The following is a 25792-nucleotide window of genomic DNA, read 5'->3' as shown; positions in this document are numbered from 1 at the left end:
CTTCAGCAAATGGTATTGGGGGGAAAACTGGACAGCAACATGCAGAAGAATGAACCTGGACCACTTTCTTATACCATACACAAAAGTAAACTCAAAATGGATGAAAGACCTAAATGTAAGACAGGAAGCCATCAAAATCCAGAGGAGAAAACAGGCAGCAACTCTTTGACACTGGCCACAGCAACTTTTTACTTGTCATGTCCCCGGAAAGGGGTTTAAGTGCTTGCCAATGGGGAAAACTAAGATAAATTAAAAATTAAATTCCTATTGACATGTCCTTGAAATTGGCAGAGTGACCTCCCTCTAGGAGCTCAGCTGCCTCGATGATGACACTTTGGTAGGGCCAAAAGAGAACCTTACCTTAACATTATCCCAACCTCGAGGATCCTGTAAGTCTACTTCCTTTATCTCAACCCCCCAAGATATATGCCGGCAATCATACTCCAAGTTTATGGCCCCCTGATTTACATCTGAAGGGTCTCATGACTGCGGTTTTACTAAATAGTAATAAATAGCATTTCCCTAACAACAGCTAGCGCCTCAAGGTCCTGGAAACCTTGCTTCCAAAATACCTTAGAAACTTACTCTATCCCTGACCCCTTCTCAACCTGAGAAAGTTACTGAGTTACCCATTGAGACCCCAGTGCAGTTCTTTCTGCCCATGGGTCCTGTCCCCGTGCTTTAATAAAATCACCTTTTTGCACCAAAGACATCTTCAAGAATTCTTTCTTGGCTGTCGGCTCCAGACCACCCTACCATCACCCCCAAAATTTCATCAGAAATACTTAAGTAATTCAAAGGGTTGTTATTTATTTATTTATTTATTTATTGTTAATCTCCCGACAAATTGCCCTAGTAACTCAAAGAAGTGAAGGAGAAAGAAGCTGTCTCACCATCCAGATATTGATTTGTTCAGATGTTTCAATGCCTGATGGTACAATAAAACCACAAAAAAATTCTTTAAAAAAAGAATTATTAACACAGAGAAAGAGACCAAGGTTTGGGTCTGAGGGAGAGCTGGTATCCTGGTCAGCCAGAGAAGGGGGAGAGGGTGACAAGAATACAAGGGAAAGTCAAAGGACAGGGAGGATGTGGTGTTCACTTGGCTGGCTGCTCTTGCTCCAGTGCCCTGTGATCCAGCAGCCCCCATGTCTCTGTTGCTTCCTGTCACTCCATACTGCCCACAGCTCTGCTGAGATGGGTTCAGTAGACAGAAGCCCCTGGCCTGACTTCCACCTGCTGGGGCATCAGGGGAGTATGTGTTGCTAAGACAGAAGCTCCCCAAAAAGAAGAGATGAGTGTTTGCATGAGTGTGTATGTGTGTGTGTGTGTGTGTGTGTGTGTGACACAAACATTATGCAAAAAGAAGGAGAAGAAGTGGGAGCAAGCTTGCCAACAATGGCAGGGTGTTCTTGCTCCTCTGCCAGGTCCAGCTGCAGATGGAGATGGAGGAGGAGGACTGTGGGTGTCCCCTGACCATTTAAATCCAGCCAGCCACAGAGGATCAGTGGGATCCTGCCGGGCCCTGGAGGGTGAAGAGGGGCTCTTCCTGTTCTTCCCCAGCTGAGGGATGATGGCCAGACCCTGGCAGACCCCACAACTCCTGCTGGCCATCCTGGTGGCCCTGGTGGCCCTCCCCCACCAAGAAAGAAGGAAAACCTTTATGAGTGTCGAAGAAGTGCCTGTGTCAGAGCCCCATGTGATAGCCACCTTGCAGTTTGTGATCAACGACTTCAACAAGAAGAGTGATGACAAGTACAATTTCCGGATTGTGCGGGTCCTGAAGGTCCGGAAGCAGGTCAGCACAGCCCCCCTCTCCTAGTCATGCTCCTCCAAGGGGACTCTCCAAAGGGGACACCCACACAAGTGAAATTCAGCCTTGGTTAGTTAGTTTCACGTGGGCATTTTAAGAAAAACATAAATTCACTGGAATGGATGAAGTCACTTAAATGATACCTAAGACTAGGGATTGACAGATTATACCCCAATAGCCAAGTAAGCCTGCTGCCCATTTTTGTAAGCAGTTTTATTGGTTCCCAGCCACACCATGCATGCACATATCATCCAGGACTGCTTTCGAGCTGCTGCAGCAGAGTGGAATACTTGCAACTGAGACCCCATGGCCTGCGAAGCTTAAAATCTTATCTAGCCTCTTCCAGACAAAATTTACAGACTCTTACTCAAACAGCATCATTTTAGTTGTCTAAAGCGTGTCTTTGCTCAGAGATTGGTTTCTGGAGAATCTCCTTGCATGCCAAATGGAGGCATTGGTGTCAGATAGGAAGGGGAGAGAGAAGCCCACCAACTTGTCCAGGATGAGATCCTTAACCTTAGGCACCTTGCAAAGGAGTTCTTGCCACCAGAATCTAAAAATAAAGGACAAGAAGTCCTTTTATCTTCTTTCCACTTGCTCCCCACAGGTTACTGACCACATGGAGTATCATGTGAACATGGAGATGAGGCGGACCACCTGTCAAAAGCTGGAGACTACTAACTGCATGTTTCAAGAAGGGGAACTTTATAAGGTACTGGGTGAATGCACATTAACTCAGAAAGAAGTCACTGGGATTTTCTGTGCTTTTAGGATGAGGTGGGGTAGAATTATTGGGGATATATTGAAGCTTACTTGAGAAGAAAACATAGGCTTGCTCAAAGAGGAAAAGTGAAGGTAAGAGTGATCAAGATCCTGCCTGGCAGGCACTGCTCCTTTGTTGGAAGCATTATGGGAGGTGGAAGGGGTCCAGATGGGGAAAGACAGATGCGGGTGGCTGAGCTGAGGGGGGCAATTGGCGGCTGAGAAAAGTAATATTTTAGCAGCCAGTGGGACCTTATTGTTGCACCCAGCTAAATACCTGAACAATAGCCTGATGGGAGCACACAGTTACTGGGCTACAAGCCTCTTCCTTTCATCAAGCAGTGTTTGGGCAAATAGGAGGAGACAAGAAAATGGGTTCAGAAATATTTCAACAGGGGGTAGGTGGTGAGGAAGACAGAGGTGGTTACAAACCTGCATGTGTGTTATCTACTGAGAAGCCACCTCCCCCAACAATGGCTTACTTCCCTAAGCATTTCATTCCCACCAAGTGTGGTCACATATGAGGGATGCTGACCTGACCATCACCACTGCAATGTGCACAGTTGGGATGGGCCCACTTGCACAAGGACCTTAAAAGTCTCAAGTCCTATAAGCCCTGAAAATCACTATGAGGATGATCATATGTCCCACCTTGCCTGAAATAGTTCTGATTTATGCCTAGCTTCTTGTAATCATTTATAGGAGCTCTGAAGGCTTACAATGTGTCCTGATCCGGTTCGTAAATTCTGTGGTCACCCTGGTTATAGTGATCTGGATGTTATCAACACAGAAATATGTCCATCCCTTTATCACCTTCCACATAGAAATTTTTCAAAATCTAGCAAAGCAGACTTTCTTGGTTCTTCCCTGGAGAAGATCATGAAACCTATGAAAAGAATAACTGGATAGAACAGTAGAGTTAGAGGATCTCCTTTATGTGAGTGATTGAACTGGTGGAGTTGGTATTATGATTTCCATTTTAGGAGAAATATAAGTGTTTAAGCCTCCCATCCCCTTGGCTTTCAAATGAAGAACAAGAAAACAAAATTATACTAAGAAGTTATGTTTATTGATTTTTCATTATGGGACAAAAAGGAAGTGAAAAAGAAAAATCTTGGGAGAGAATAGGGACACGGTAAGGAGAGAGAGAGGGTATGATGGGTGAATGGCTGGACAGACAAATGAAGAAAGGTACAAGGAAGGAAATATGGATGGCAATGGGTGGGTAAGTGGATGGATGGATGGATGGATGGAGCCAGAAGAGGCCAAAAAAGGGAAAGTGTGAAGTAAATAACACAATAACTAAAAATAAAGAGGAAAAAATAATCATTAGTTATTGTGACTATGGCAGGAGGGACCCTTTTCTAGTCTCCAATTTTAGACTTTTAAAATGTCTCTTTTAAAATTTTCACTTTGCATGTTGACCTTTTTTAAATATTGTTTTTGTTTTTTAGCAAATTGAGTGCTTCTACTCAGTGTTTGTTGTTCCCTGGTTTGAAAAGTACAAAATTGGGGCGCCTGGGTGGCGCAGTCGGTTAAGCGTCCGGCTTCAGCCAGGTCACGATCTCGCGGTCCGTGAGTTCGAGCCCCGCGTCAGGCTCTGGGCTGATGGCTCGGAGCCTGGAGCCTGTTTCCGATTCTGTGTCTCCCTCTCTCTCTGCCCCTACCCCGTTCATGCTCTGTCTCTCTCTGTCCCAGGAATGAATAAAAAAAAAAAAAGAAACGTTGAAAAAAAAATTAAAAAAAAAAAAAAAAGAAAAGTACAAAATTCTGAACAAAAACTGCACCGATGGCTAGGTGTCCTGAAGCACATATCAGCAATCATACATTAAAATATCATGCAATAAGCAGTAAGTCTCAATATAGAAAATAAATGTTTGTCAAACTATTATCTCAACACTCTTAATGTTTATTAGTCCACTTTTCCCCTAAACTCTTCAGCTCATAATAATGTAATCTGAAGGTATTCTGAGCTAGGATAGTTTTAGGATTCTAATGAAGTGACATAGATAATTCCTGGCCTTATAGCCTATACCTGCGTGATAGGAGAACTTCAACCCCATCCTCATATCAAGTAGGAGTCTTCAGACTTTACAGTAAGTAAAAAATGAGGAGAGGAGGAGGAGGAGGAGGAGGAGGAAGAGAAGGAAGGAAGAAGTTCTAAGTTATTTACCTGATCAAACAAGACATGTTTGTAAGTATGGCCTACAATGCCATCTCTTAGGGGCCCAATGAGGACTACCTCTTTTCTTGCATAATGTGTTGAATAAGGAGAAATAATACACGTATTTTTTTTTAAGATGAGCGTCTTTGTCACTGACAAGGATTAAGTCGGGAGATATGCATTATTTTTGCAAGAAAGTGCACTTTCTAATACGAAACTCTAACGTTAGACTTACACCCCCAGCATCAGCAAAATTGGACCAGAGCAGGTTTCTTCAGAGAAAACTTCCTCTTCTAGAGTTACCAAGGAAACTGCCTGTGTGGGAAGGAGGAGGAAGGAGACTACCATGCCTACATTATTCTTCCCAGATAGAACAATCAGAATAATTCCTCCAGGAGAGATATGACTAAGGATAGAGAGAAACCAGGAATGCCATGTTAAAGGGGATCCTTTTTCATGGGTGCCATATCAGCAGTGGGGAATAAGCAACTCTCCCCTCCACCCAGCCAACAGTTTGATTCAGGATTTTGAACAATATCACCAATTTCATCTCTTCACTCCACTTCCTTCATGTAGTCTCAAGGGCGCTGCCAGCAGCTCACTGCGTCACATCTGTCCTCATCCTGTAGGGGAGAAAAAGATCTCATCCCGAAGAGCTGAGACAAAAGCTATGTGGTTTAATACCACTGGGGAACTCTAGGGACATTATAGGATACATAAACACACACACTCACACTCACACCTCTCTTTTTCACACACATGTGCACATGCACGTGCGCGCGCACACACACACACAGAGCATCACAGCATGTGTCTACCTGAAGGGAGTGAGAGTTAGGGTATTTATTGAACAGCCCCAGTCAATTATTGGGTGCAGAAAATCTCCTAGGAGGCATTAATTCCCTGGAACCCTGGGCGTGGGGTGGCTTGAGGGCAAAGCAGACAGCCAGAGATAAAGGGGCATAGATGGGGCAATTGGAGCTTTGGAGCTGGTGTGCATAGAAAGACAAGATGTGAGAGGATAAAAGTAGGGTGCCAACAGGATACTCTTTCCACATGTGGATTGTGCACTGGGATGCAAAGTAGACACACCAATTCTCTACCAGTTGGAGATAGCTGGGAGTTTTGAAAGAATAATATGTTTGCCTTTTATGCTCCCTACCAAAGTTCTGGAGTGCTGAGGACCTTGTTTCAGGTGAGGCCCAGGTAAGATTGCCCTCCACCAACTATCCAGAAAAATGCTAACCTACAATTTACTCATCTTTAACTGAGAATAACAGTACCTATTTTGGGGTATAGTTATAAATATTAATGATGATAGTGCATGTAATTGCTTAACACAGTGCCTAACACAAAGCAAATATTTAAACAAATGTTAATGATTAGTAAGAATATTGGCATAGTAATTTAATATTAATCAGTCATTCAACTGTCTTCTGGCATTTTAACTACTTTGTCTGAAGGCAGTGGTTATTAACCTGGGGTATAATGAAGGAAAGGTAGAACATTTGTGCCCATTGATCTTTTGGATTTCTCAGATTTCTCAGCACACAGTGTTGTTGTTGTTGTTTTTTTTTTTATTTTTGAAACAATAAGAAGAAGAAAGTTACAGGATAGCACAGAGAGGTCTCTTGTACCCTTAATCTAGTTTCCTTGCATGGTTTTCCTTGCATATCTTTTGTACTTATAGAAAAATACCATAAGCAGGGTTCCTGGGTGGCTCAGTTGGTTAAACATCTGACTCTTGATACCAGCTCAGGTTGTGATCTCACACTCATGAGATTGAGCCTGCATCAGGCTCCACGCTGAGCATGGGGTCTGCTTAATATTCTTTCTCTCATTCTCTCTCTCTCTCTCTCTCAAAATAAATAAATATAAAAAAATAAAAAAATATAACAAGCAGGAGATTGACACTAATATAGTTTGCATGTGTGTTATTTTGTCATATGTGTACATTTGTGTGACTATCACCATAATCAAGATATAGAACTATTTCATCACCACAAAGATACTCTTACTAACCCTTTAGGGTCACATCTCCCTTTCCCCACCATCTGAAACTCCTGGCAACCACTAGCTTATTCTCCATCTCCTTAGTTGTGCCAGTTTTAGAATGTTATATAAATGGAATCAATACAGTATGTGAACTTTTGAGATTGGTGACAATGCCCTTGGGATCCATCCAATGTGTTCTATGTTATCATGAAATACTAGTATACTAATGGTATACTCCAAAGCCACAGTTTAACTATTTTAGGATGTGTTTGTTGTTTTCAAGTTTGGAGCTATCACAAGTAGAGCTTCTGTGAACAATCATTTACAGGTTTTTGTGTGGACATAAGTTTTCATTTCTCCAGGTTAAATGCTGAGGAGTGCAATTGCTGCATCATATGGTAAAGTATATTTTAGGGTATTCTTTTTTGTGAAAAAATAAACTGCCAAACTATTTTCCAAAAGATGTAGCACTATACACTGTCCCTCTATGTCACTGGTAATTTTCTTTACTCTGAAGTCTACTTTATCTGATATTAATATAGCTTCTCTTATTATGTTTGCATAATATAACTTGTTCATCCTTTCACTTTCAACCTTCTCATATCAATTTTTTTGAATTTAGTTTCTTGTAGACAGTGTATAGGTTGGGTCATGTTTTATTTAACCCACTCTACCAATATCTGTCTTTTAATAGGCTTATTTAGACCATTTACATGTAGTTTGCATATACTATTTAGTATAATTACTGATACTTAGAGCTTAAGTATTTACTTTTGTTTTTTCTTCTCTGTTTTGTCTCTATTTTCTTTATTCTTCCCTCCTGTGAGTTACATGAACATTTTTTAAAGGAATTCCATTTTTATGTATCTATACTATTTTTCAGTATATCTCTCTGCATAGCTTTCTTAGTGGTTGATCTAGATATGATATTATGTATACGTAACTTGTCAGTCTACTGGTGTTGATATTTTACCGCTTTAAATGAAGTATAGAAAGTTTACCTCCCTTTTATATCTTTATCATTCCTCATTTACAAATGTCCTAAATATTTCTTCTACATACATTGGGAACCACATCAGACAATGACATAATTTTTGCTTTAACCATCAAACATATTTTAGAAAACTCAAGAGAAAGAAAACTTATTGTATTTACCCATAGTTTTACTTTTTATGTTCTTTTCTGATGCTCCAAGAGTCCTTCTCTTATACTGCATTTCCTTTCTATTTAGATAACTTATTTTAGCTATTATTTTAATGTAGGTCTTCTGGTGCACATTCTTGAGTTTCCCTCCATGTGGGAATGGCTTGATTTCCCCTTTTATTCTTGAGGGATATTTCTGATGGATATAGGATTCTAGATTGACAGTTTTCTCTTTTAGCCCCTGAAAAACATTGCAGCACATCTGGTGTCCATGGTTTATTATGAGAAATCTGTTGTCATTCAAATTGGGTTTTTCCCCTAAAGAGAAGGTGGCTTTTCTCTCCTGTTTTCAAGATTTTTTTTCTCAGTCTTTAAATGTCAGACGCTTAACTCTGCCATGTTTTAGTGTGGATTTTGGGGGGATTATCCTATTTAGGATTCACTCACTTTCTTAAGTCTACAGGTTTAGATGTTTTGCCAAATTTAGGAAGTTCCTAATCATGATTTCCTCAAATCATTTTTTATCCCCACCTCTCTTCTTTTTCTGGGATTCCAATGTGTTAGATATTTTGTAATATTCATACCAATTTCTGAGGCTTTGTTCACTTCTTTTTGGTCAACTTTCTCACTGTTCAGATTGGGTCGTTTCCACTATTCTCGCTTCCAGTTCACTTATTTTTCCTCTATTCCTTCCATTCCACTGGTGAGCCCACCCATTTAATTTTGTATTTCAGTTATTTTAGTTTTCAATTCTAATGTTTCCAATTGTTTTTTCTTTACATCTTCTGTCTCTGTGAAGAGATTGTCTATATCTTTGCTGGGACTTCCCATTTGTTCATTTATTTGAAGCATATTGATAATTGGTTATTGAAGCACTTTGATGATGACTGCTTTAAAATCCTTACCAGATGATTTTAAGATCTGTGTCATCTCTATGTTGCCATCTGTTCATTGCTTTTTCTCATTTAAGTTGACATTTCCCTCATTCTTAGTAGGACAAGTGATTTTCTATTAAAACCTGGGTGTTTTCATACTGTACCTCTGGATCTCACTTATATCTCTCTTAGCAAACCTTGACAGTGCTCTGAAGGAAAAAGAGACAACACCTCACCACTGCTAGGTGGGGACTGAAGGTCAGGTTGAAACAGGTGTGGGGAACCCTCATCACAGCTGGATGTGTAGGAGTTCAGCCTCCATGCACCCTGACCTCTGTTGGGGTGACTCTGACTCTCACTGGAAAGGGCAAGGGTGTCTCATCACTACTCCCCACATGTCTCTTCTCACACTAGCTCAGTGGGGAGAAACAGAAGTCTAGGCTCTCCACGTGGCCTCCAGTATCACCACAGGATGTGTGGGGCTTGTTGATACTCAATGGGGTGAAATTCCTGGCACCTTACTTGGCTTTCTCTGACTCCATTTCAACATGAGTATTGGGATCCTCATTAAAGTCTCAAGAGGGTGAAAACCTATGTTCCCTACTCAGCCTTTGCTGGGAATGAGAAGATTCGGGGAGCCTCATTTTTTTACTGTGGTGTTTGTCTGGAGTAAAGCACTTATGACTAAATGCTCTCTTTCCTGATGGGCTGCCCCACATTGGCCCTTTGGCTAGAGAGAGAAAGCTTTTGCTGAGGCATTTTTATCTTCACATGTTGTCATTTCCAGGTTTTCAGCTTCTTCATCTCTAAGTCTGAGATATGAAGCAAAAAGGAAACCCAGTGTATTATCCTCCTCTAGCTGCTGTAACAAATTTCCACAAACTTGGTGACTTCAAACTGTAGAAACTTTTTCTTACATAGTTCTGGAGCCACAAAGTCTGAAGTCAAAGGTGTTGGCAGGACTGTGCTTCCTCCAGAGGCTGTAGGAGAGAATCTGTTCCTTGCTTCTTCCAGCCTCTGGTGGCTGCTGGCTTTCCTGGGCTGCGCCCACATCACTACCCTCTGCCTCTGTCTTCACACACGTTCTCCTCCATGTGTCTCTGCTAAATCTTTCTCTGCTTCTCTATTATAAGGAAACCTCTCTTGGGTCTCTTAGACATCAGGACTTAGACTCCAACTCCTATTACAGAGGCATAACTTGTGCCTGTCCTTCGTAGCTGCCATTTATAAAAAAGCAAGGCAGATGGGTGGAGCAGGGAGAGTTCACTTTAAAAAGTTCACTTTAAAAATTAGCCATAAAGCTTGGTAGCATATTATCAAAAGAATAAAGTGACATTTGAAATTACATAAAATAAAGATACAAATTAACTAAAAAAGCCATATAACTAAAATGTATTTTAAAAAGTAAGAACTTAGAACTTGAACAAGGTTTAAATCAATAATTAAGTAACATTAGAGAGGTAAATTAAGTAAAAAAAAAATCACAAATGTTTTTAAAACTCTTGAATAAATTAGCTAATGTTTGGATGCACGCTTCTGCTATTGTCCACCAATTCCACCCTTAGGTGTGTACCCAACAGAAACACATGCATATGTCCACCATTAGACAGGAGCATGCTTGTTCATTCTTAATAGCTATTATTCTTAGAAGTTAGAAACTACCATAAAGTTCATTATCAGTAGAATTGATAAATACAGTTAGGTATATTCACACAATAGTATTCTACCCAATTTTAAAGTGAACTACAATTACACACAATGTGAATGAATTCAGAAATATGTTGAGTGAAAAAAATCCAAAACAAAAGAATATATACTGTATGATTCCATTTGTAAAAGTTCTACAAACAGGCCAAATTCAGCTAGGATGGCAGGATCTGGAGAGAGGCTACTCACCTGTAAGATGGAGGTGAGAGTTGCCATTTCATAGGATTGTCGTGATAACCAAATGAGAAAGTGAGGAGAGGAGGCCCATGCCAGGCACTCACTCAGCCCTTAATGACATTAGATTTGCAGAGCTGGATGCTCTGGGATTCTCTCTTGCATGAGAATTTCCCCACCTTTAACACTGCAACTCTACTCTCCCTTCTCCCTGAAGCCTCTCAGGTGAATTTGAATTTCTAGTTTGTGTGTTCACTCTTCCCCTTTGGACATATTCTCTCAAGTTGCTATTATGAGTGTGCTGATGGGCATGGTCCCTGAGGAAGCTCTCAGCCCACATCTGCTCCCCATTTCTGATCCAGTGTACAGCTATTCTGCTCAACTGAGTCACATGAGGGAAGACCCCATAAGTCTCATTCCACCAGCATTGAGCACATGGGAGGCTCAGGAACTCTCTGTGAAGGAAAGAGTTCACACAGCCAGTCAAGACTGCTGTCCTTGGAAAGGCCCACTTGTAAAGTTGGCCTTGATTGGAGTGTCAGAACCTGGATGGTAAACAGTTCCCTACACTGATACAAAACTTTCCCCAAGTAATGAGAGGACCTCATGTGTCTACACTGTTTGTACAATGTGATTTATGCCACACACCTGCTTTTCTTCTGGAAGTCTGAAGTTTGGACACATGCTAAGCAGAGGCTCCCCATGTGTGCACTCCAGGGAAAATCTGTGGCACTCAGTCTCTGCTGAGCTTCCCTGGGAAACACATTTTACACATGTTATCACAACTCACTGCTGGAGAATTAAGTGCATTCATGTGATTTCATCAGGAGAGGACTCTGGAAACCTGCATCTAGTTCCCCAAAACTTCTTCCCATCAGCCTTTTCTCTCTGCTGGTTTTGTCTTGTATCCTTTCACTGTAATAAGCCATAGCTATGAGTACAACTGTATGCTGTGTCCTTGGGGTCCTCCTACTGAGTTACTGGACTAGTGAACTTGGGGACCTCAGCCACACTCACAAAGATGTGCAAGTCACAGAGAGTGTGGGGAAGAAACAGAGATCCTGCAAGCTCAGACCAGAGGTCGGGATGTGCCAGAATCACAACTCTCAGAGATATGTGCCAAAGTAGAAAAACTATGTGTTTCTTCCAAAGAGTTAACAGCCTTCTGTTCAAATTGTATCAGCCCCCTAAAGGCCACTGAACATGTGCATGAGTGAGTGTGAGTGTGTAAGCATATGAGTGTGTGCATGAGTGTGGGTGTGTGAGACTGCATATGTGTAAGTGTGCCTGTGTATGCATCCATTGTGAGTACACATGCATGTATGTGACTGTGGTGCAAGTGTGAGTGGGTGTGTGGAGACCCTGCTGAGAAGGAATGAGGCCTTTCAGAAGTCTAATAGAAAGTGCACAGAGTGGCCATCTAAGTTTTCATCAAAGATCTTTGCACCGATACATTCAAGCCTCGAGACAGGAGTTGCTCCAGAGTTGGTAGTAGTTCATCCAGGGCACAGTGTACACCAAAAAATCACAAATGAAACTCTGCGGAAGGAGAAAGAAAACCAATTTTTGAAGGTAAACAAAAAACTTTTGCCCTCACCCCAAGCCCTTGTCTGGGGAGTCTGGACCAGTCACTTTTATCTGCACACTGGCCACATGGGTGGGGGTATCTGCTCACAGTCATGTTGTGGGGCGGAGTGGGGCCAGCCTGAACAGGGATGTCACCATGGGTGCCCCTTGCCCAGTTACTTGGGACCTGGAACAGGTGTGCCTGGCACTTGCAGCCCAGCAGGACATGGGGATGAGGTCTGTGCAGGACATCAGTCCTCCTGCACCTGCATTCAGGCACAGAGGGTTCCTCATGTCTGCCAGCATGCAGGTGGTATCACCAGGAGGAACTGGGAAAAGGTGGAAAAGATGGGCAGAGGTTGGAAGATGAGACGGAAACTAGACAATCCTCAGGGACCTGGGGAGTGTGAGCCAAGACAGAGTAAATCGCCAGGGAAAGTAAACCACTTCCACTTGTGAGGGCCAGGATGGGACTAGGAGAGGAGACAGAAGGCCTGTGGCCAAAGCTGTACGAGCTGCAGGTGGAAAGACTGCCCATTCTTCCTCCCACCTCTGAGCATCTCCAGTGGCATCAGGAGACCCTCAGGCTATCCCTCACCCTGCCCATATCCACATAGCTGGAAAAGCTGTCAATGTCCAATTCTGGTCTATTTTTAAGATTTTTACTTTTCCCCCTTTGATCAGAAGGCCCTGCCACCACACACCTTTTTCAGCTTTTTTTTGTTTTGAATGGGGCATGAATGGTTCCTTGTGCCATTCCTCTCACATTTGGTCCGGCTAATCTTCACAGTGACCATATACTCCACTCCAGTCGTCAGCTACCAAGAAATAGTGCCACTATTAGTATTGACTCCAAGCTTCCAGTTGCTGGACCTCTCCAAGTAAAGCTAGGATGAGATAAAGCCCCAGGAACCACAACCCCTCTTCCCAGAGGTCATCCACCAAAAGCATGGCTCCCTCTTCAAGTCAAGCATGGCCCCTGCCAGTCCCCAGCATGTGCAGAGCCCTGCCCCTTGCTCTGGACCAGCTTCACTGCTACAGCCACAGATGGCTTCTCACCTCTCTCCTTTACATCCCCAGGATGAGGGAGGCAAGACATGGAGCTTGGCTGCCAGCAGTCCCAGAATACCCGCCACATCTGTACACGTGATCCTCAGAATACCTACGGGTGCATCTTGTCTCAGCTTCATCCATGTTCTTCCTCCCTACTCTCCTTCCCAACCAACCTGAATGGAAGTTTAACAACAGAGCTGAAAAACACAGGCTTAGGAACTGAACTGATTTGGGGCCTTCATTCCCCACCTACTAACACTTTGCCTTTGAGCAAATGCCCAGCAGCCTCCAATTCTTCAACTACAGAGTCCAGATAATTGTGACTGCTCAAGGAGTTGTTGCCTAGGCTAAAGAGAAGCATGCTTCTCGCTGAATGCACAAAGAAAATTTTAAAATAACTTATTATGAATTATTAAATATTTTAGCAAAGTGTGGGGAACATTGCTCTGAAGCAGCAATGGAGTTGGGGAAAGCAACAGAACACAGCAGAATTGTGCTACAGTTCTGGCTTTAACCCCTGCCACCTCCCTGACTCAGTTTTCTCATCTAGAGAATGGGGAGAAGAGTGAATGTGTAAACCATGGAGAACACACACCAGGGCTATTCCCAGCTGTTGGGATCTGTCTTCTTGTGCTCATGTTCAAGTGTCAGGCTGTGAGGACACAGACAGGTAGTCTGGGAAAAGTGGAGTCAAGTGTCAGGCAGGGAGGCTGGGAAAGCCCTTTGTGGCCGGGAGGACCCACAACCTGAAATGAAACTCTAATCAATGCTTTGGTGAGTCATGTTCTCTGTTGGAAATAGCTGGATCCCTCAAGTCAATGTACAGGATAGAGAGCTCTGCCTGGGGGAGGGGAGAAACTCCTGGAAGTTCCCTGCTTCCTTGTCCCAGTGTTGTGTCAAACCAAAGGAGAAGTCTTGGCACTCTCCCAGGTGGATGGAAGTAGAAGGAGAGTGTGCCCACACTGCCCCTGGAGGGAAGTGTCCTCAGAAAAGCGCAGGGTGGTTGCAGGGGAAGGAGGCCCGAGGGTAGTGTTGGCATCCTGGTTCCACCATCTGCTACTGGAAGAACTTCCAGATGCAGGGCTCCAAGCTCTTCATCAAAGGACAGTTCCATCCAGGCATTGGCATCCTGCAGGGCTTTCACATGGACCTTCATCATGCTCTGTATGTATGAAAAATCTAAAACACTGGCCATGAATTTTACTAACATTGCAGTGTGCAGGGTGCCTGGGTGGCTCAGTCGGTTGAGTGTCAGCTCAAGTCATGATCTCATGATTTGTGAGTTTGATCCCCAAGTCAGGCTCTGTGCTTACAGCTCAGAGCCTGGAGCCTGCTTCAGATTCTGTGTCTCCCTCTCTCTCTGCCCATCTCCTGCTCATGCTCAGTCTCTCTCTGTCTCTCAAAAAAAAAAATGTTAAAAAAAATTTAACATTTCAGTGTGCAAAATGTTTTCTTATTTATTATTAGACTGCACTGCTAGATAATAAGAAGAATCATCAAGTAAGACAATTATTTTCATGAGTGCTGCTTCACTCATTCTTCCCACTTGCAGGTGAGGAAACTGAGGCCTGGAGAGTATGGGTGGCATTTGACCAAGATCCCACAATTAGGAGGACCTAGAGCCTGGGTGCAGGCAGCCCACCAGGCCCACCTCCTATACCCCTCTGTGAGGTATTAGGACAGAGGTAATCATGTGGTAAAAGGACCCTTAACCCAGGTCACTGCCACCAAGGGGCACACACATGCTGTTCTTTCATCCATTTGAATGACATCGAAAGTTTGCTCATAAACTATTCTTTTAGAGTTAACTGTTAATAATAATGGGCTGACTCCACAAGACAGGCCTTCTGGGATTCCCAATTTGGCAAGATTTTTGGTCAACAGCCACCACCTTGTGGCCAAGTCACTTCAGTGTTCTTGGTCCTGATAAGCACCACCTTGGGGCAAAAGTATGTGACTGAAACAGGGACAGGCTGATGTCCACACACTATGATGTCAGGCATGCTTTGTGTCACACTAACACTGCCCAACCCTCTCTGTTCCCCGCCCTTGCTGGTTCCTCCTGTTCCCACTGCCCCTCTCTCTGGCCAGAGACCTTTTCTCCTGTCAATCTTTTTTTCCAAATTGTATTAATTGAACTAAAATGTGCTATTGTCTCTGCCCTCACTTACATATAGTTTACCATGTAAATTTGAGGGACAGTTGGACCCACAAAAGTGGTTTTCAAATAACTTTTTGTCTCTCTTATTCCCGATTAACATATCTCAGAGAAGCTTTGTATTCAAAACACATAAAAAGAGAAATGATCTGGTTGAAGCCTATCTCTCACTCCTCCTCTTGCCTCCACCCAAAAAAACCCTCTGTACAATTTCGGATTTCTGTAGAATACAGCTAGAAAATCCAAACTCTACAGCCCTGAACATTGAAAAACTATTGTTGAGGGGGAACCTATAGAGAATATTTATATTTTAACAAAGCATAACATTAAAAGAAACAAAATCATCCTCATTTGCTGTCACTCTGGCAGGACTAATTTCAGAATTAAAAAGGCAATTCTTCCCAAGGAAGAATAGTTGAGAACCTCAGGGGCCATCTTTACTTTAGACCAAGAGTGACAGAGTTTCATTCCAGTCCTCAGGCTGGCATTTCAAAAGCATTGCTAAGGCAGTTCTGGGGTCCAAACAACTGCAAAGCATGCTCATCCTAAGTGAAGCCTCCCCCTGCCTTGGTGAAACAATCACTTGGTTCTCTCTGGGAGCCATACCATGTCCCCGCATATCCAAATGGGCACTGCCCATATCCAGAGAAACCGAGGCACAAACCTGCATCTGACTTCGAAGTAGCTTGTCAACTTGAAATAAGTAGGTGTCATTGCTAGCATTGTTGTAGGTTTCAATGAAGAACTTGAGGGTTGAATTCATGTTTTTCATGCTCGTGGACTTCTCCTGGAAGCCTTCCCACCTTTGAAAGTGACCCAGCCTGGCTGCCAGGACGAGAGCAGCCAACAGCAACAGAGGATTCCTCCAGCATCCAACTCCCATCTCACAGCCTCAGAAATCTCCTATCCGCTGCACCTGCCAGGGCGGGCTGGGGCCAGGCTGTAACTCGCTCACCCTCCTACAGCAGTCTTTGCCAAGTGGGCTTTCCCAGGTTAAATGGAGATTGAGAACCCAACCTCGTCTTTCAAGGCTCTACCATAATCTGACCAAAGGACCAAACCGTGGTGCTCCTGGGTGGCTCTGTTGGTTGAGCATTAGACTCTTGATTTTGGCTCAGGTCATAATCTCTCAATTCATGAGATCGAGCCCATGACAGGCTCTGTGCTGACGGTGTGAAACATGCTTGGGATTCTCCCCCTCTCTCTGCCCCTCCCCTGCTTGCATGCATGCATGTGTTCTCTCTCTCTCTCTCTCTCTCTCTCTCTCTCTCTCTCTGTCAATAAACAAACATTAAAGGAAAAACAAAAGGACCAACCCATGAAATCTCCCTGGGTGGTTGCCCAATTCACTCTCAGGTCCATACATTTTCCACATATTTATGACACCAGCTTGGTTCCCTTAGTTATTCAGACAAGCATAATTTCTAAACACCTTGCCAAAATGGGCAAGACCCTCTCCCTACCCTCACATCTATTGAGGAATAAAGCCCCCAAAACAGAGCCTTACAGTGCTATGCAGTAAGAAGCATATTGGACAGAGAAGTTCCAGTTGTGGAAATTGGGGAAGGCTTACAGAGAAGGTAATATTTGAACTGGGATATGAGGAATCAGGGACATGGGACAGGGCATGATACATTCTATTTACATTCTGTGGGCTCTACCTGTCTAACCTGGCCATCAACTATTCCCCGTGCCTCCTTTAGGGACAGGTTCTCTTTACTAACCTGCCACCTTTCTCACCACAGATTTCTGGCTGCTGGATCCCACTGTGCCTGCAGGCCCTGGCACCAGCTCTTGCTATATTGGTGTGACTCCAACAGAGCTTTGTGAGGTAATCTTGGCCTCCCTGTGAGGGAGGAATAAACCCTGATCCTTATTCACAGATTAATCATGTGGCCCCCTGAAGGTTAGGTGCTACTTATGTCAGGCAAGAAAAATTCTCCTCTACCCTCTTTGGGTCTCTGGCTGGGCCTTAGAATTAACTAGCAGGAGAAAAACATGGCTTAATTGACCTTTTATATATACATGGGAAACTTCACAAGAGAATGAGGATGTGAAGTGGCCAGAACAAGAAGATTGCATACCCTGTAGACAAGGAAATAATAAATGTGTGAAGAATTAACAAGACAATGAAGTTGAGACTAGGAGTAATAAATGGTGAAGAAGTTGTAAGGCTTGTTTATATAGGCTTCTTGACCCTGAATTCCGTGTCTCCAGAGATAAGGATGTCCTCCATGTCCATGTACCAGGAGGGTGTCTTTCACATGAGAGGTTTGTCTCCTATTTTCAAGGAAGGAGGGCTACGGAGGGGGTCAGAGTATCCTTCCTGCTTCACCATTTCCTAAAACTCCTTTGTCTTAAAATCTTCAATGCGTCAAGGTGCCATATTTTGGCATAGTATGTCCTGAACCCCATCACCTGCACTCAGAAGGCTGTAATAGCTTCCTATTCTAAAAACTTTTGTTAAGGTGGGACCCTAAATGGGATCCTGAAGAAAAAGAAAATAGTGGGACAATTGATGAAATGTGAAGAAAGTCTGTAGATCAGTTCATAGCATTGCGCCAATGTTAACTTTCTAGTTTTTACCATTTCACTGTAGTTACAAAAGATGCTAACATTTGGGAAAGTGGGATGAAGTGTATATAACAAAATTCACACAACTTTTGTTGCCTTTTTCTAAGTCTGGAATTATTTCAAATAAAGGTTAAAATGTTCAGAAATAAATAGGACCTGTCTTTGAGAAGCAGCACCACCTAGCAGTCCAACTCTCCTGGGTTCAGATCCCTTGCTAGGTGACTCTAGGAGAGGCAGTTAACCTCTGAGTCTCAGTTTCTTCATCTATAATATGAGAATGGGGAAAACTACTAATCTTGGTTTGTGGTGGAGACTAAATCCATGTAGCAAACAACCTGTTCCCAGGTCAGGCATCAGTCAGTACTCAGAAACATCCTCTGGGTGATTCTTTCATGACTCTGAACCCAAACGCTGAAGCCCATAGTGATTCGCATGCCAACTGCCCTGGAACACAGACCACCTAGTGAAAATCCTACTAGACATGTTATGACATCCTCCCCTGACCCTCAGAGGCTGCCTTGTAGGACTTGCCCAGCTGATGGAGGTGTCTGCTTTGGAACACTCTGACCCAGAGCTGCAGGAGTGTCATTGTCAAATAGATACATAAGGATTCTGAGTAATATGTGTGAGTATTCAGACCTGGACAAGGGCAGCCTGTCCTGGAAACCTGAGATATGCCCATCAGACCATGGACCTGAGGAAGGAAAAGTAACATTCATTGGGCTATATTAGAAAATATAAGAAGATGGGGCTAAATACATTAAAAAAATGATCTACTTATAGAAATATGCACCTTGGTCACGTCCATAAAGTAAGAGAAAAATGAGTCCCCAGTAATTTCCATGGAATAAGAAAAAAATATATAGACCCTGGTGATATCCATAGAATAAAACAGAAAACAGGGATCTTTTCTGTCATTTCTGGAGTTCTTTGACTTATAGCAGCATAGATCCAATCTCCACCAGTCTCCACATGGCCTTCTTTTCTGTCTCTTTGTCTCAGATTTCTCCCTTCTTTCCCTTAAGAATACCAGTCATTGGATTTGGGACCTACCCTAAATCCAATATGATCTCATCTTAAGGTCCTTAATTAGGCCTGCAAAGATTCTATATCCAAATAAGTTCACATTCATGAGTAGTAGGGGCTAGGATTTGCACATATATTTTTGGGGACCACAGTTCACCCCACTAAAATGTCCACCAAATAAGAGAAATTTGGGAGTATGGACGTGTCCATGTGTATTAGTTCCCCATGGTTTTGTAACAAATTACCTCGATATTGGTGGTTTAAAACCACAGAAATGTATTATCTTACCATTCTGGAGGCCAGAAATCTGAAATCATTTTCACTAGACCAAAATCAAGGTGTTGACTGGGTTGAACTCCCTCCAGAGGCTCTGGGGGAAAATCCACTGGATGCTACTCTTCCTTGGCTTATGGCCACATCACCCCAGTCTCTACTTCTGTGGGCATATGACCTCCTTCTCTTCTGTCTGCCTCCCTTTTATAAGGAAATATTGATGGCATTTAAGACCCACCTGAAAAATCCCGAATGATCTGTTATAAGATCTTGAACTCAATCACATCTGTAAAGTCCTTCTTTACCACGTAAGACAATGCTCACAAGCTCCAGGAGTTAGGATGTGGACATCTTACAGTGGGTTATTATTCATCTCTCCACATCATGGATTCAGGGAAAATAGGAGGGGTGATTATTTCCCTGGAAGGAGGGAGAACAGCGGCCCTGGTGATGCCCCTGGAGAAGGGAAAAATGAAAATAAACACATCCATGGAAATGGAGGGAAATAGGAGGCCTCATCAATTCTATGCTTAATGTCCATGGAGTAAGTAAAAATAGGGGATCTGATAATACTCATGGGATAAGATGAAGATAGGGGACCAGCATTATATCGATGGATCAGAGGAAAAATACAGGAGGACAAATGATTTCCATAGATTGAGGGGGAAATGGTGGTTTTGGTTATGTCCATGGAATGAAGAGAAAATAGGATTCCAATAATGCTTGTGGTGTAAGGGATAAGCAGGAGATTTGGTTAAAATCACAGAATAAAGAGTAAATAAATTGCCTGGCTATATCCAGAATAGACCGCAAGAAAAGACAGCAGTATATTGCCCATAAAGTGAGGGGGAAATGGAGGACCCTAGTCATGTCCATGGAATATGGTGAAAATAAGGGGCCCGAAAATGTTCATGAATTAAGATAAAAACACTGAGCCTGATAAATCCATGGAAAAGGAAACCATTAGGCTTTATTATATCCATGCAATGAGGAGAAAATACAGTGCTGAGCATGTCCCTGTAACACGGGAAAGTAGGGGACCTCGTTATATCAATAGAATAGGGGAAAAGCAGAGTGCCTTAGTCATATCTATGGAATGAAAGGAAAATAGGCAGCCCCATCGTGTCCATATAAAAAGAAAAAAATAGAGATAATGACTATGTCTATGTAGTGAGGGGAATATAGGGACCCTGGCCATGTCCATGGAATGTGAGTATGCAAAAGAAGGGAAACAGGGAACCTGGCATGTCCATGCATGAAGAGGAAAATAGGAAGCCTAATAGTGTCTGTGAAACAGGGAAGGGCATGGGGGTCTCACTCTTTCCCACGGAATAAAGGGAAAATAGAAGCCCTAGATGTCCAGGAATGAGAAGAAAATTGGAAAGATGGCCATGTCCATGGAATAAGGGGAAAACATGTGACCTGGTTAAGTCTATGAAAGTCTATAAGGAAGAAATGACAGGGAATGATTATATATATTTAATAGAGGGACACAGGGAGCCTGGTCATGTCCAAGGTATTAGAGAAAAGTAGGTTTCTAGATATTTCCATGAAAAAGGGAAAGTAGGTAACAAGGAAAAACTCAGCTTCCCACCTGGGTAGGGAAAACGCCAGCTCTTCCCTATGGTCTTTTTCTCCCATAAGTATCATTTTCCATCTTGCAAAATATACTTTCTGACATTTCTGGCTGCCAAATATGTGGGGGTTTTCCCCACAACAAGCAATTCTCTCCAACACTAGCTGGGTGTCCTACAAGTTCACTCTGCCTGTAAACAGGTGAAGGGATCAGTCTTACAAGATTGCCCCACCATCACCACCACCTTCAGATGCCAGGTGCAATTCCAGGTTGTCAGCTATGCTTCTGACCAACTTCCTATAAACCTGACGTTCCCATGGCCCACTTTTGGGTTCAATTAATTTCCTAGTCTGGTTCATAGAACTCAGGGAAACACTTTTACCAGTTACCTTATAAAAGGATATGACAAAGGATATAGATGAACATCCAGATGGAAGGAAGGTATAAGGCAAGGTATTTGGGAAGGCTTCCATGCCCTATCTTTGAGGGCAACTCTCCTGGTACCTTCACATGATGACCAACCTGGAAGCTCTCCACACCCTATATTTTAGGGATTTTATGGAGGCCTAATCATGTAGGCATGATCTATCACGCCCTTCTCCCTTCTCAAGAGAGTGAGGGACAGGGCTAAAAATTCCAAGTTTCTAAACATGGGTTGTTCTGTATGATGGCCAGCCTCCATCCAGGAACCCATCTAAAGTCACCTCATTAGAACAAAAGGCACTCCTATCACCTAGGAAATACAAAAATTTCAGGATTTCTATGCCAGGAACCAGGGTTAAAGACCAAATATTAGAACAAAAGATGCTCTTAGTTCTCTTACTACTTAGGAAATTACAAGAGTTTCAGTTCTGTGCCAGAACCAGAGGCAGACACCAATATATATATTTTCTATTTACTATTAAACAGGAAACTTGATTATGTCCATGAATAACGGGGAGGTAGAGGTCCTGGCTCTATATATGCCTGGTCATGTCCACTAAACAAGGAGACAATAGAGAATCTATTTACTTTCATCAAATAATAGGAAATTGTGTTGCCTGGTTACAGCTGTGGGAGAAGAGGAACTAGGGACCCTGATTTTTTTCCATGGAATAAAGTTACATTAGGGGCACCTGAGTGGCTCAGTCAGTTAAGCACCTGACTCTTGATCTCAGCTCAGGCCTTGATCTCAGGGACGTGAGTTTGAGCCCCACATTGGGTTCTGTGCTGGCAGCACAGAGCCTGCTTGAGATCCTCTCTCTTTCCCTCACTCTCTGCCCTTCCCTCCCTCACTCTGTCTCTGTATCTCTCAAAATAAACAAATAAACTTTAAAAAAAATATTAAATATAAAAAGCAAAGAAAAGACTGGCCTTATCCAGAGCCACAGGGGGGCAAGTATGAGAAGATTGAGGCCGGAACCTCAGCCCCTCCCACCTTCCTGGGCCTAGGCCACCTTCTCATTTGCTGCTGCACGATCCAGAGGAAAACAGTCAACCTTGTTAGTAGTTGGTGCTTAAGAAAGAATAAGCATCTTTCCAAGAACCCAGAACACCTGGCCTTCTGAGTCACAGGATGAACCTGGTAGCAGTGCCACTGCGGGAGCAGTCATAGCGGCAAGTGCATGGAATTTGTCTTCCATCAGCCTACAGCTGTATGGTTTGTGGGTGACATGGTGGGAATGTATGGGGAGCTATCTGTGAGCTGCACAACTTCCTGGTTTTGTCTATTGCCAACCAGGCTTGGAAATTCTTTGTCAGGCTGCTCCCAGGGAAAAATTAGCAGGAAATAGAGGGAGAATATGTCTTATCACTGCAGACAGTAAGGTTCTGCTTGTGTGGGCTGAGGAGTTTGGAAATGGGGAGTTTCCTGGCTGTGGTTTTTAAAACCACATCTTATCATTCCTGACCCTCCACCCCAGATGAACTTCTTAGGCTCCTCCTTGATCCCAACTCCCTTGGGCTGGCATAGACCACTCATCAGCCTGGTCAAAACATTGTTCATCATGATATGCTTCTGATTGGAAACCTGAAGTGTAGTGCCACTGCTCCCCAAAGCAGGAAGGGACCTGGAGGTCATCTAGCAGGTGAGAATTCATGCCCTAGGATGCCAGGCATGTTCCAGGACAGATAGCCAAGTAGACCATCCCCTACCCAGCCAGGCTGAGTCCAGACATCCAGGCTGGTCAGTTCTGTTCTCACTGTGGAGTCTGGAGCTGCTATGAGGGGTCGGAGAGATGCAGAGCAGAGTCAGATGTGAGGCAGCCCTTCCACTGTTGCTTGGCAGCTGCTTTACCTTCTGAGTCTGTTTCCTCATCTGTAAAATTTATATAATAGTAAATACATCAGATTATTGTAAAAGGTGCAGAAGTGCCTGGCATAGTGCCTGACACACAGGGCTCAATCATGTTGACTATTTCAAGAAGGGGAAACCTCCTCCAAGAAGCCATGGATGTGCAGCAGGTAGAACTTCCCTGGGGCTCCAGGCTATTTTCTGTGATCTCCCCCCTCCTGCCCTCTCTCTATCCCTGTCACCATTGACATCATAGGGGCTGAGAGAAGATGATGTGACAACTCTCAGAGAACAAATATGCCCTTGTAAATAGCAGGGTTGATCTCATTTGGGTTCTTCTCCCACCTTATTTCTTTCTTTCTTTCATTCATTCATTCATTCATTCATTCATTCAAGCACTGTTTGATAAACTCTTCTTTGTCCTGCTCTCAACCAGCTGCTGACCTGGATATTACCCTGGCAAGAAGAAAATCTATTTGAGACCCGCCCTGTCACCAGAAACCCTTCAAAGCCATCCCAACAAGGAGCAATCTGCCGTCTGGGTACCTGTTTGAGTACTCTCCCAAGGGAAGCTGCAAGGAAGCATTGCCCAGGCTACCAGCAGCAGCCCCCACTGCAGCCCTCAGCCCCTGAGCCCTCATCCTGGGGCTGCAGCAGAAGGACGTGGCTGACATTGGCTGGAGATGCCCGCTGGTCCTGGGGAGCAGGCCAGCAGCAGGCACAGAATGCCAACAATGACAAGGTAGTGCTACAGATGGCTCAGAGCTGGCATCGCCCCAAAAGGCTCAGTGTACATTTTCTCTTTCCAGACAAGGAAACCTGAGAAACCATGAGGCTCAGAATGTCAGAGATGTCACAAGAGACAGAACATTCTCACTGTCTCTGTAGGATCTCCATCTGGGGACCCAGGGTGGCATGGTTTGTTGGCAGGCCATCATCCTTCATGCAGCCTTTGGTCTCATTTCTTTTTCTTTTTCTTTCTTTCTTTTTTTTTTTTTTTGATTTTTAAGTTTATTTATTTATTTGGAGAGAGAGAGCATGGGCAGGGGACGGCCAGGGAGAGAGAGGGAGAGACAGAATCTCAAGCAGGCTCTGCACTGTCAGCGCAGAGCCTGACACGGGGCCTGAACTCAGAACTGTGAGATCATGACCTGAGCCGAGATCAAGAGTCAGACACTTAACTGGCTGAGCCACCTAGGAGCCCTACTTTTGTTGTCCTTTCTGCAGCTGTTTTCACTTGTGCAGCATTAGTTTACCAGCTCCTTAGCAGGCTATGCCATTTAAGTAACCATCACGTCTCATTTCAAAAGCAAATAAAAGGCATGCAGGCTCTGCAGACTGTTGTGCTCCAGCTTCTGGTCTCCTGCTCTACTGCTGTTTTCCATGAGCACTCCTCCATCTTCTGACACAACAAGCGGCCAATGATGAAGCAGGCCAAAACTCTGTTGTAACCTTCAAGTCTTCAAGTTCAAGTCCTTTGCTCATCTTTTCTATTTGGTTGTTTGCCTTCCATTGATTTGTAGGATTTATTTATCCTTAGTAATAATTATTTTGGGGTTTATTTACTGTAAATATCTTTTTCTGGGTTGTGGTTTTGTCTTTTCATTTCAGTTATGCTATGTTAGTGAAAAGAAATCCTTAATCTTAATGGAGTGGATGTATTGATTTTTTTCTCTTATGGTTTGCAATTTTGATGTCTCATTTAGGAAATCAAGGTCATGAAGCTACTTTCCTGTATTTTCATTTAAAACTTCTAAAAGTTTTCACCTGAAACTCATGTGACATTGTCAACTATACTTCAATTTTAAAAAAGCAAAAAATAACTTCTAAAAGTTTTAAAGTTAAGCATTTCACACTTATGTCCATAACCATTAATATTTTTTGTGCATGGTGTGTTTGCTAATATCTTGTTCAGAATTCTTTTATCCATGTTCATGACTAAGACTGGCCCAAGATTTTCCTTTCTCATATGAGACTTTTATAGTTTGAGTTTCAAGGTTACACCCCATACAAAAAGCTGGGGAGCGTGTCAATCAGGGTCTCCACAATAAACAGAGGTACACTCACTATAGGAAGATTTATTTATTGGAGGTACTTACAGTGCTGCAGGTGCAAGGGAATCCAGGGCACATGGTTGTCACTTGCTGGAAGATGAGGGGAGCGATCTAGACATCAGAGAGCCTCAGCTGACCACCCTGCAGAAGGACTGGGAAACAAATGCCATGATCTCACTCACCTGCTGCCCTCCATCGTATGCTGGGCATCTCACTGGCCTAATGCAACAAGATGCCAGAAGACACAGGACCCTATTGATGGAGCCCCTGTAGGTCAGCATGCTGGGGCAGAGAACAGTATAAAGCAGGATAGTGACTGGGATGGAGAAGAGGGGTTGCAAGATGATCTTAATCCTATAGAAGAGTTGCTAGTCTTTTACTTTTTTTGTCTATTCCTTTTAGGGATTGGGAAAGAGAGATTCTATATCTGGCTTCATTTCATTTTCTTTATTGAGAAAGCCTCCCAGTATACAGCTAATTTTCATCAATCAAAATAAATATGGTCTATAAAGTCGCCATAAACACTGAGTTAACAAATACTGAACTATTGCATCTAAGGAGAGCACAAGTTTGGCTCCTTTGAGTCTCTGGTCACATTTTTGCCAAC

General features: G+C 43.3%; 2 protein-coding genes and 1 long non-coding RNA gene across 6 annotated transcripts; 1 reads left to right on the top strand and 2 right to left on the bottom strand.

Moving 5' to 3' along the window:
- Window positions 1–1546: 1546 nt before the first annotated feature.
- CST11 (cystatin 11) lies at window positions 1547–5439 on the top strand. Its single transcript, XM_049649827.1, has 4 exons — window positions 1547–1798; window positions 2421–2525; window positions 4030–4097; window positions 5316–5439. Exons 1-4 carry the CDS (start codon window positions 1571–1573, stop codon window positions 5437–5439), a joined length of 525 nt encoding a protein of 174 aa, XP_049505784.1. The 5' UTR covers window positions 1547–1570.
- On the bottom strand, window positions 4337–17234 carry CSTL1 (cystatin like 1). 4 transcript variants are annotated; one of them, XR_007462156.1, is made up of 6 exons: window positions 17135–17234; window positions 16075–16491; window positions 12904–13017; window positions 12087–12172; window positions 11282–11386; window positions 4337–5362 (listed from the first exon to the last, which is right to left on the bottom strand). XR_007462156.1 is itself a non-coding variant. In XM_049651222.1 (5 exons), the coding sequence occupies exons 2-4, from the start codon at window positions 16291–16293 to the stop codon at window positions 12089–12091; spliced, it is 417 nt and encodes a 138-aa protein (XP_049507179.1). In that variant the 5' UTR covers window positions 16294–16491; window positions 17135–17234; the 3' UTR covers window positions 11180–11386; window positions 12087–12088. The 4 variants fall into 4 exon arrangements, 3 of the variants coding, with proteins under 3 accessions (XP_049507179.1, XP_049507177.1, XP_049507178.1); XM_049651222.1 differs by lacking the exon at window positions 4337–5362 and having other exon boundaries at window positions 11180–11386; XM_049651220.1 differs by lacking the exons at window positions 4337–5362; window positions 11282–11386 and having other exon boundaries at window positions 12055–12172.
- Window positions 17235–18479: 1245 nt separating this feature from the next.
- Window positions 18480–23348, bottom strand: LOC125936869 (uncharacterized). The gene is made up of 3 exons (XR_007462157.1): window positions 22993–23348; window positions 19522–19739; window positions 18480–18678 (listed from the first exon to the last, which is right to left on the bottom strand). It is a non-coding gene; the product is annotated as an uncharacterized LOC125936869 (long non-coding RNA).
- Window positions 23349–25792: the final 2444 nt, after the last annotated feature.

Source organism: Panthera uncia (genome assembly GCF_023721935.1).
Source record: "Panthera uncia isolate 11264 chromosome A3 unlocalized genomic scaffold, Puncia_PCG_1.0 HiC_scaffold_11, whole genome shotgun sequence".
In the NCBI taxonomy this organism is placed as follows: Eukaryota; Metazoa; Chordata; class Mammalia; order Carnivora; family Felidae; genus Panthera; species Panthera uncia.
This window is presented reverse-complemented; position numbering and strand designations above follow the sequence as displayed.

Excerpts from the sequence above, each read along its gene's own strand:
- CST11 (XM_049649827.1), top strand. The coding sequence starts at position 1,571 with ATGATGGCCAGACCCTGGCAGACCCCACAACTCCTGCTGGCCATCCTG. Across the intron at positions 1,799-2,420 it reads TCCTGAAGGTCCGGAAGCAG|GTTACTGACCACATGGAGTA; the intron begins GTCAGCACAGCC and ends TGCTCCCCACAG. Across the intron at positions 4,098-5,315 it reads TACAAAATTGGGGCGCCTGG|TCTCAAGGGCGCTGCCAGCA; the intron begins GTGGCGCAGTCG and ends TCCTTCATGTAG.
- CSTL1 (XM_049651222.1), bottom strand. The coding sequence starts at position 16,293 with ATGGGAGTTGGATGCTGGAGGAATCCTCTGTTGCTGTTGGCTGCTCTC. Across the intron at positions 13,018-16,074 it reads TACTTCGAAGTCAGATGCAG|CTGACGACTGGAGTGGAGTA; the intron begins GTTTGTGCCTCG and ends ATTTCTTGGTAG. Across the intron at positions 12,173-12,903 it reads ACAAAAAAAAGCTGAAAAAG|AGTTTCATTTGTGATTTTTT; the intron begins GTGTGTGGTGGC and ends CTCCTTCCGCAG.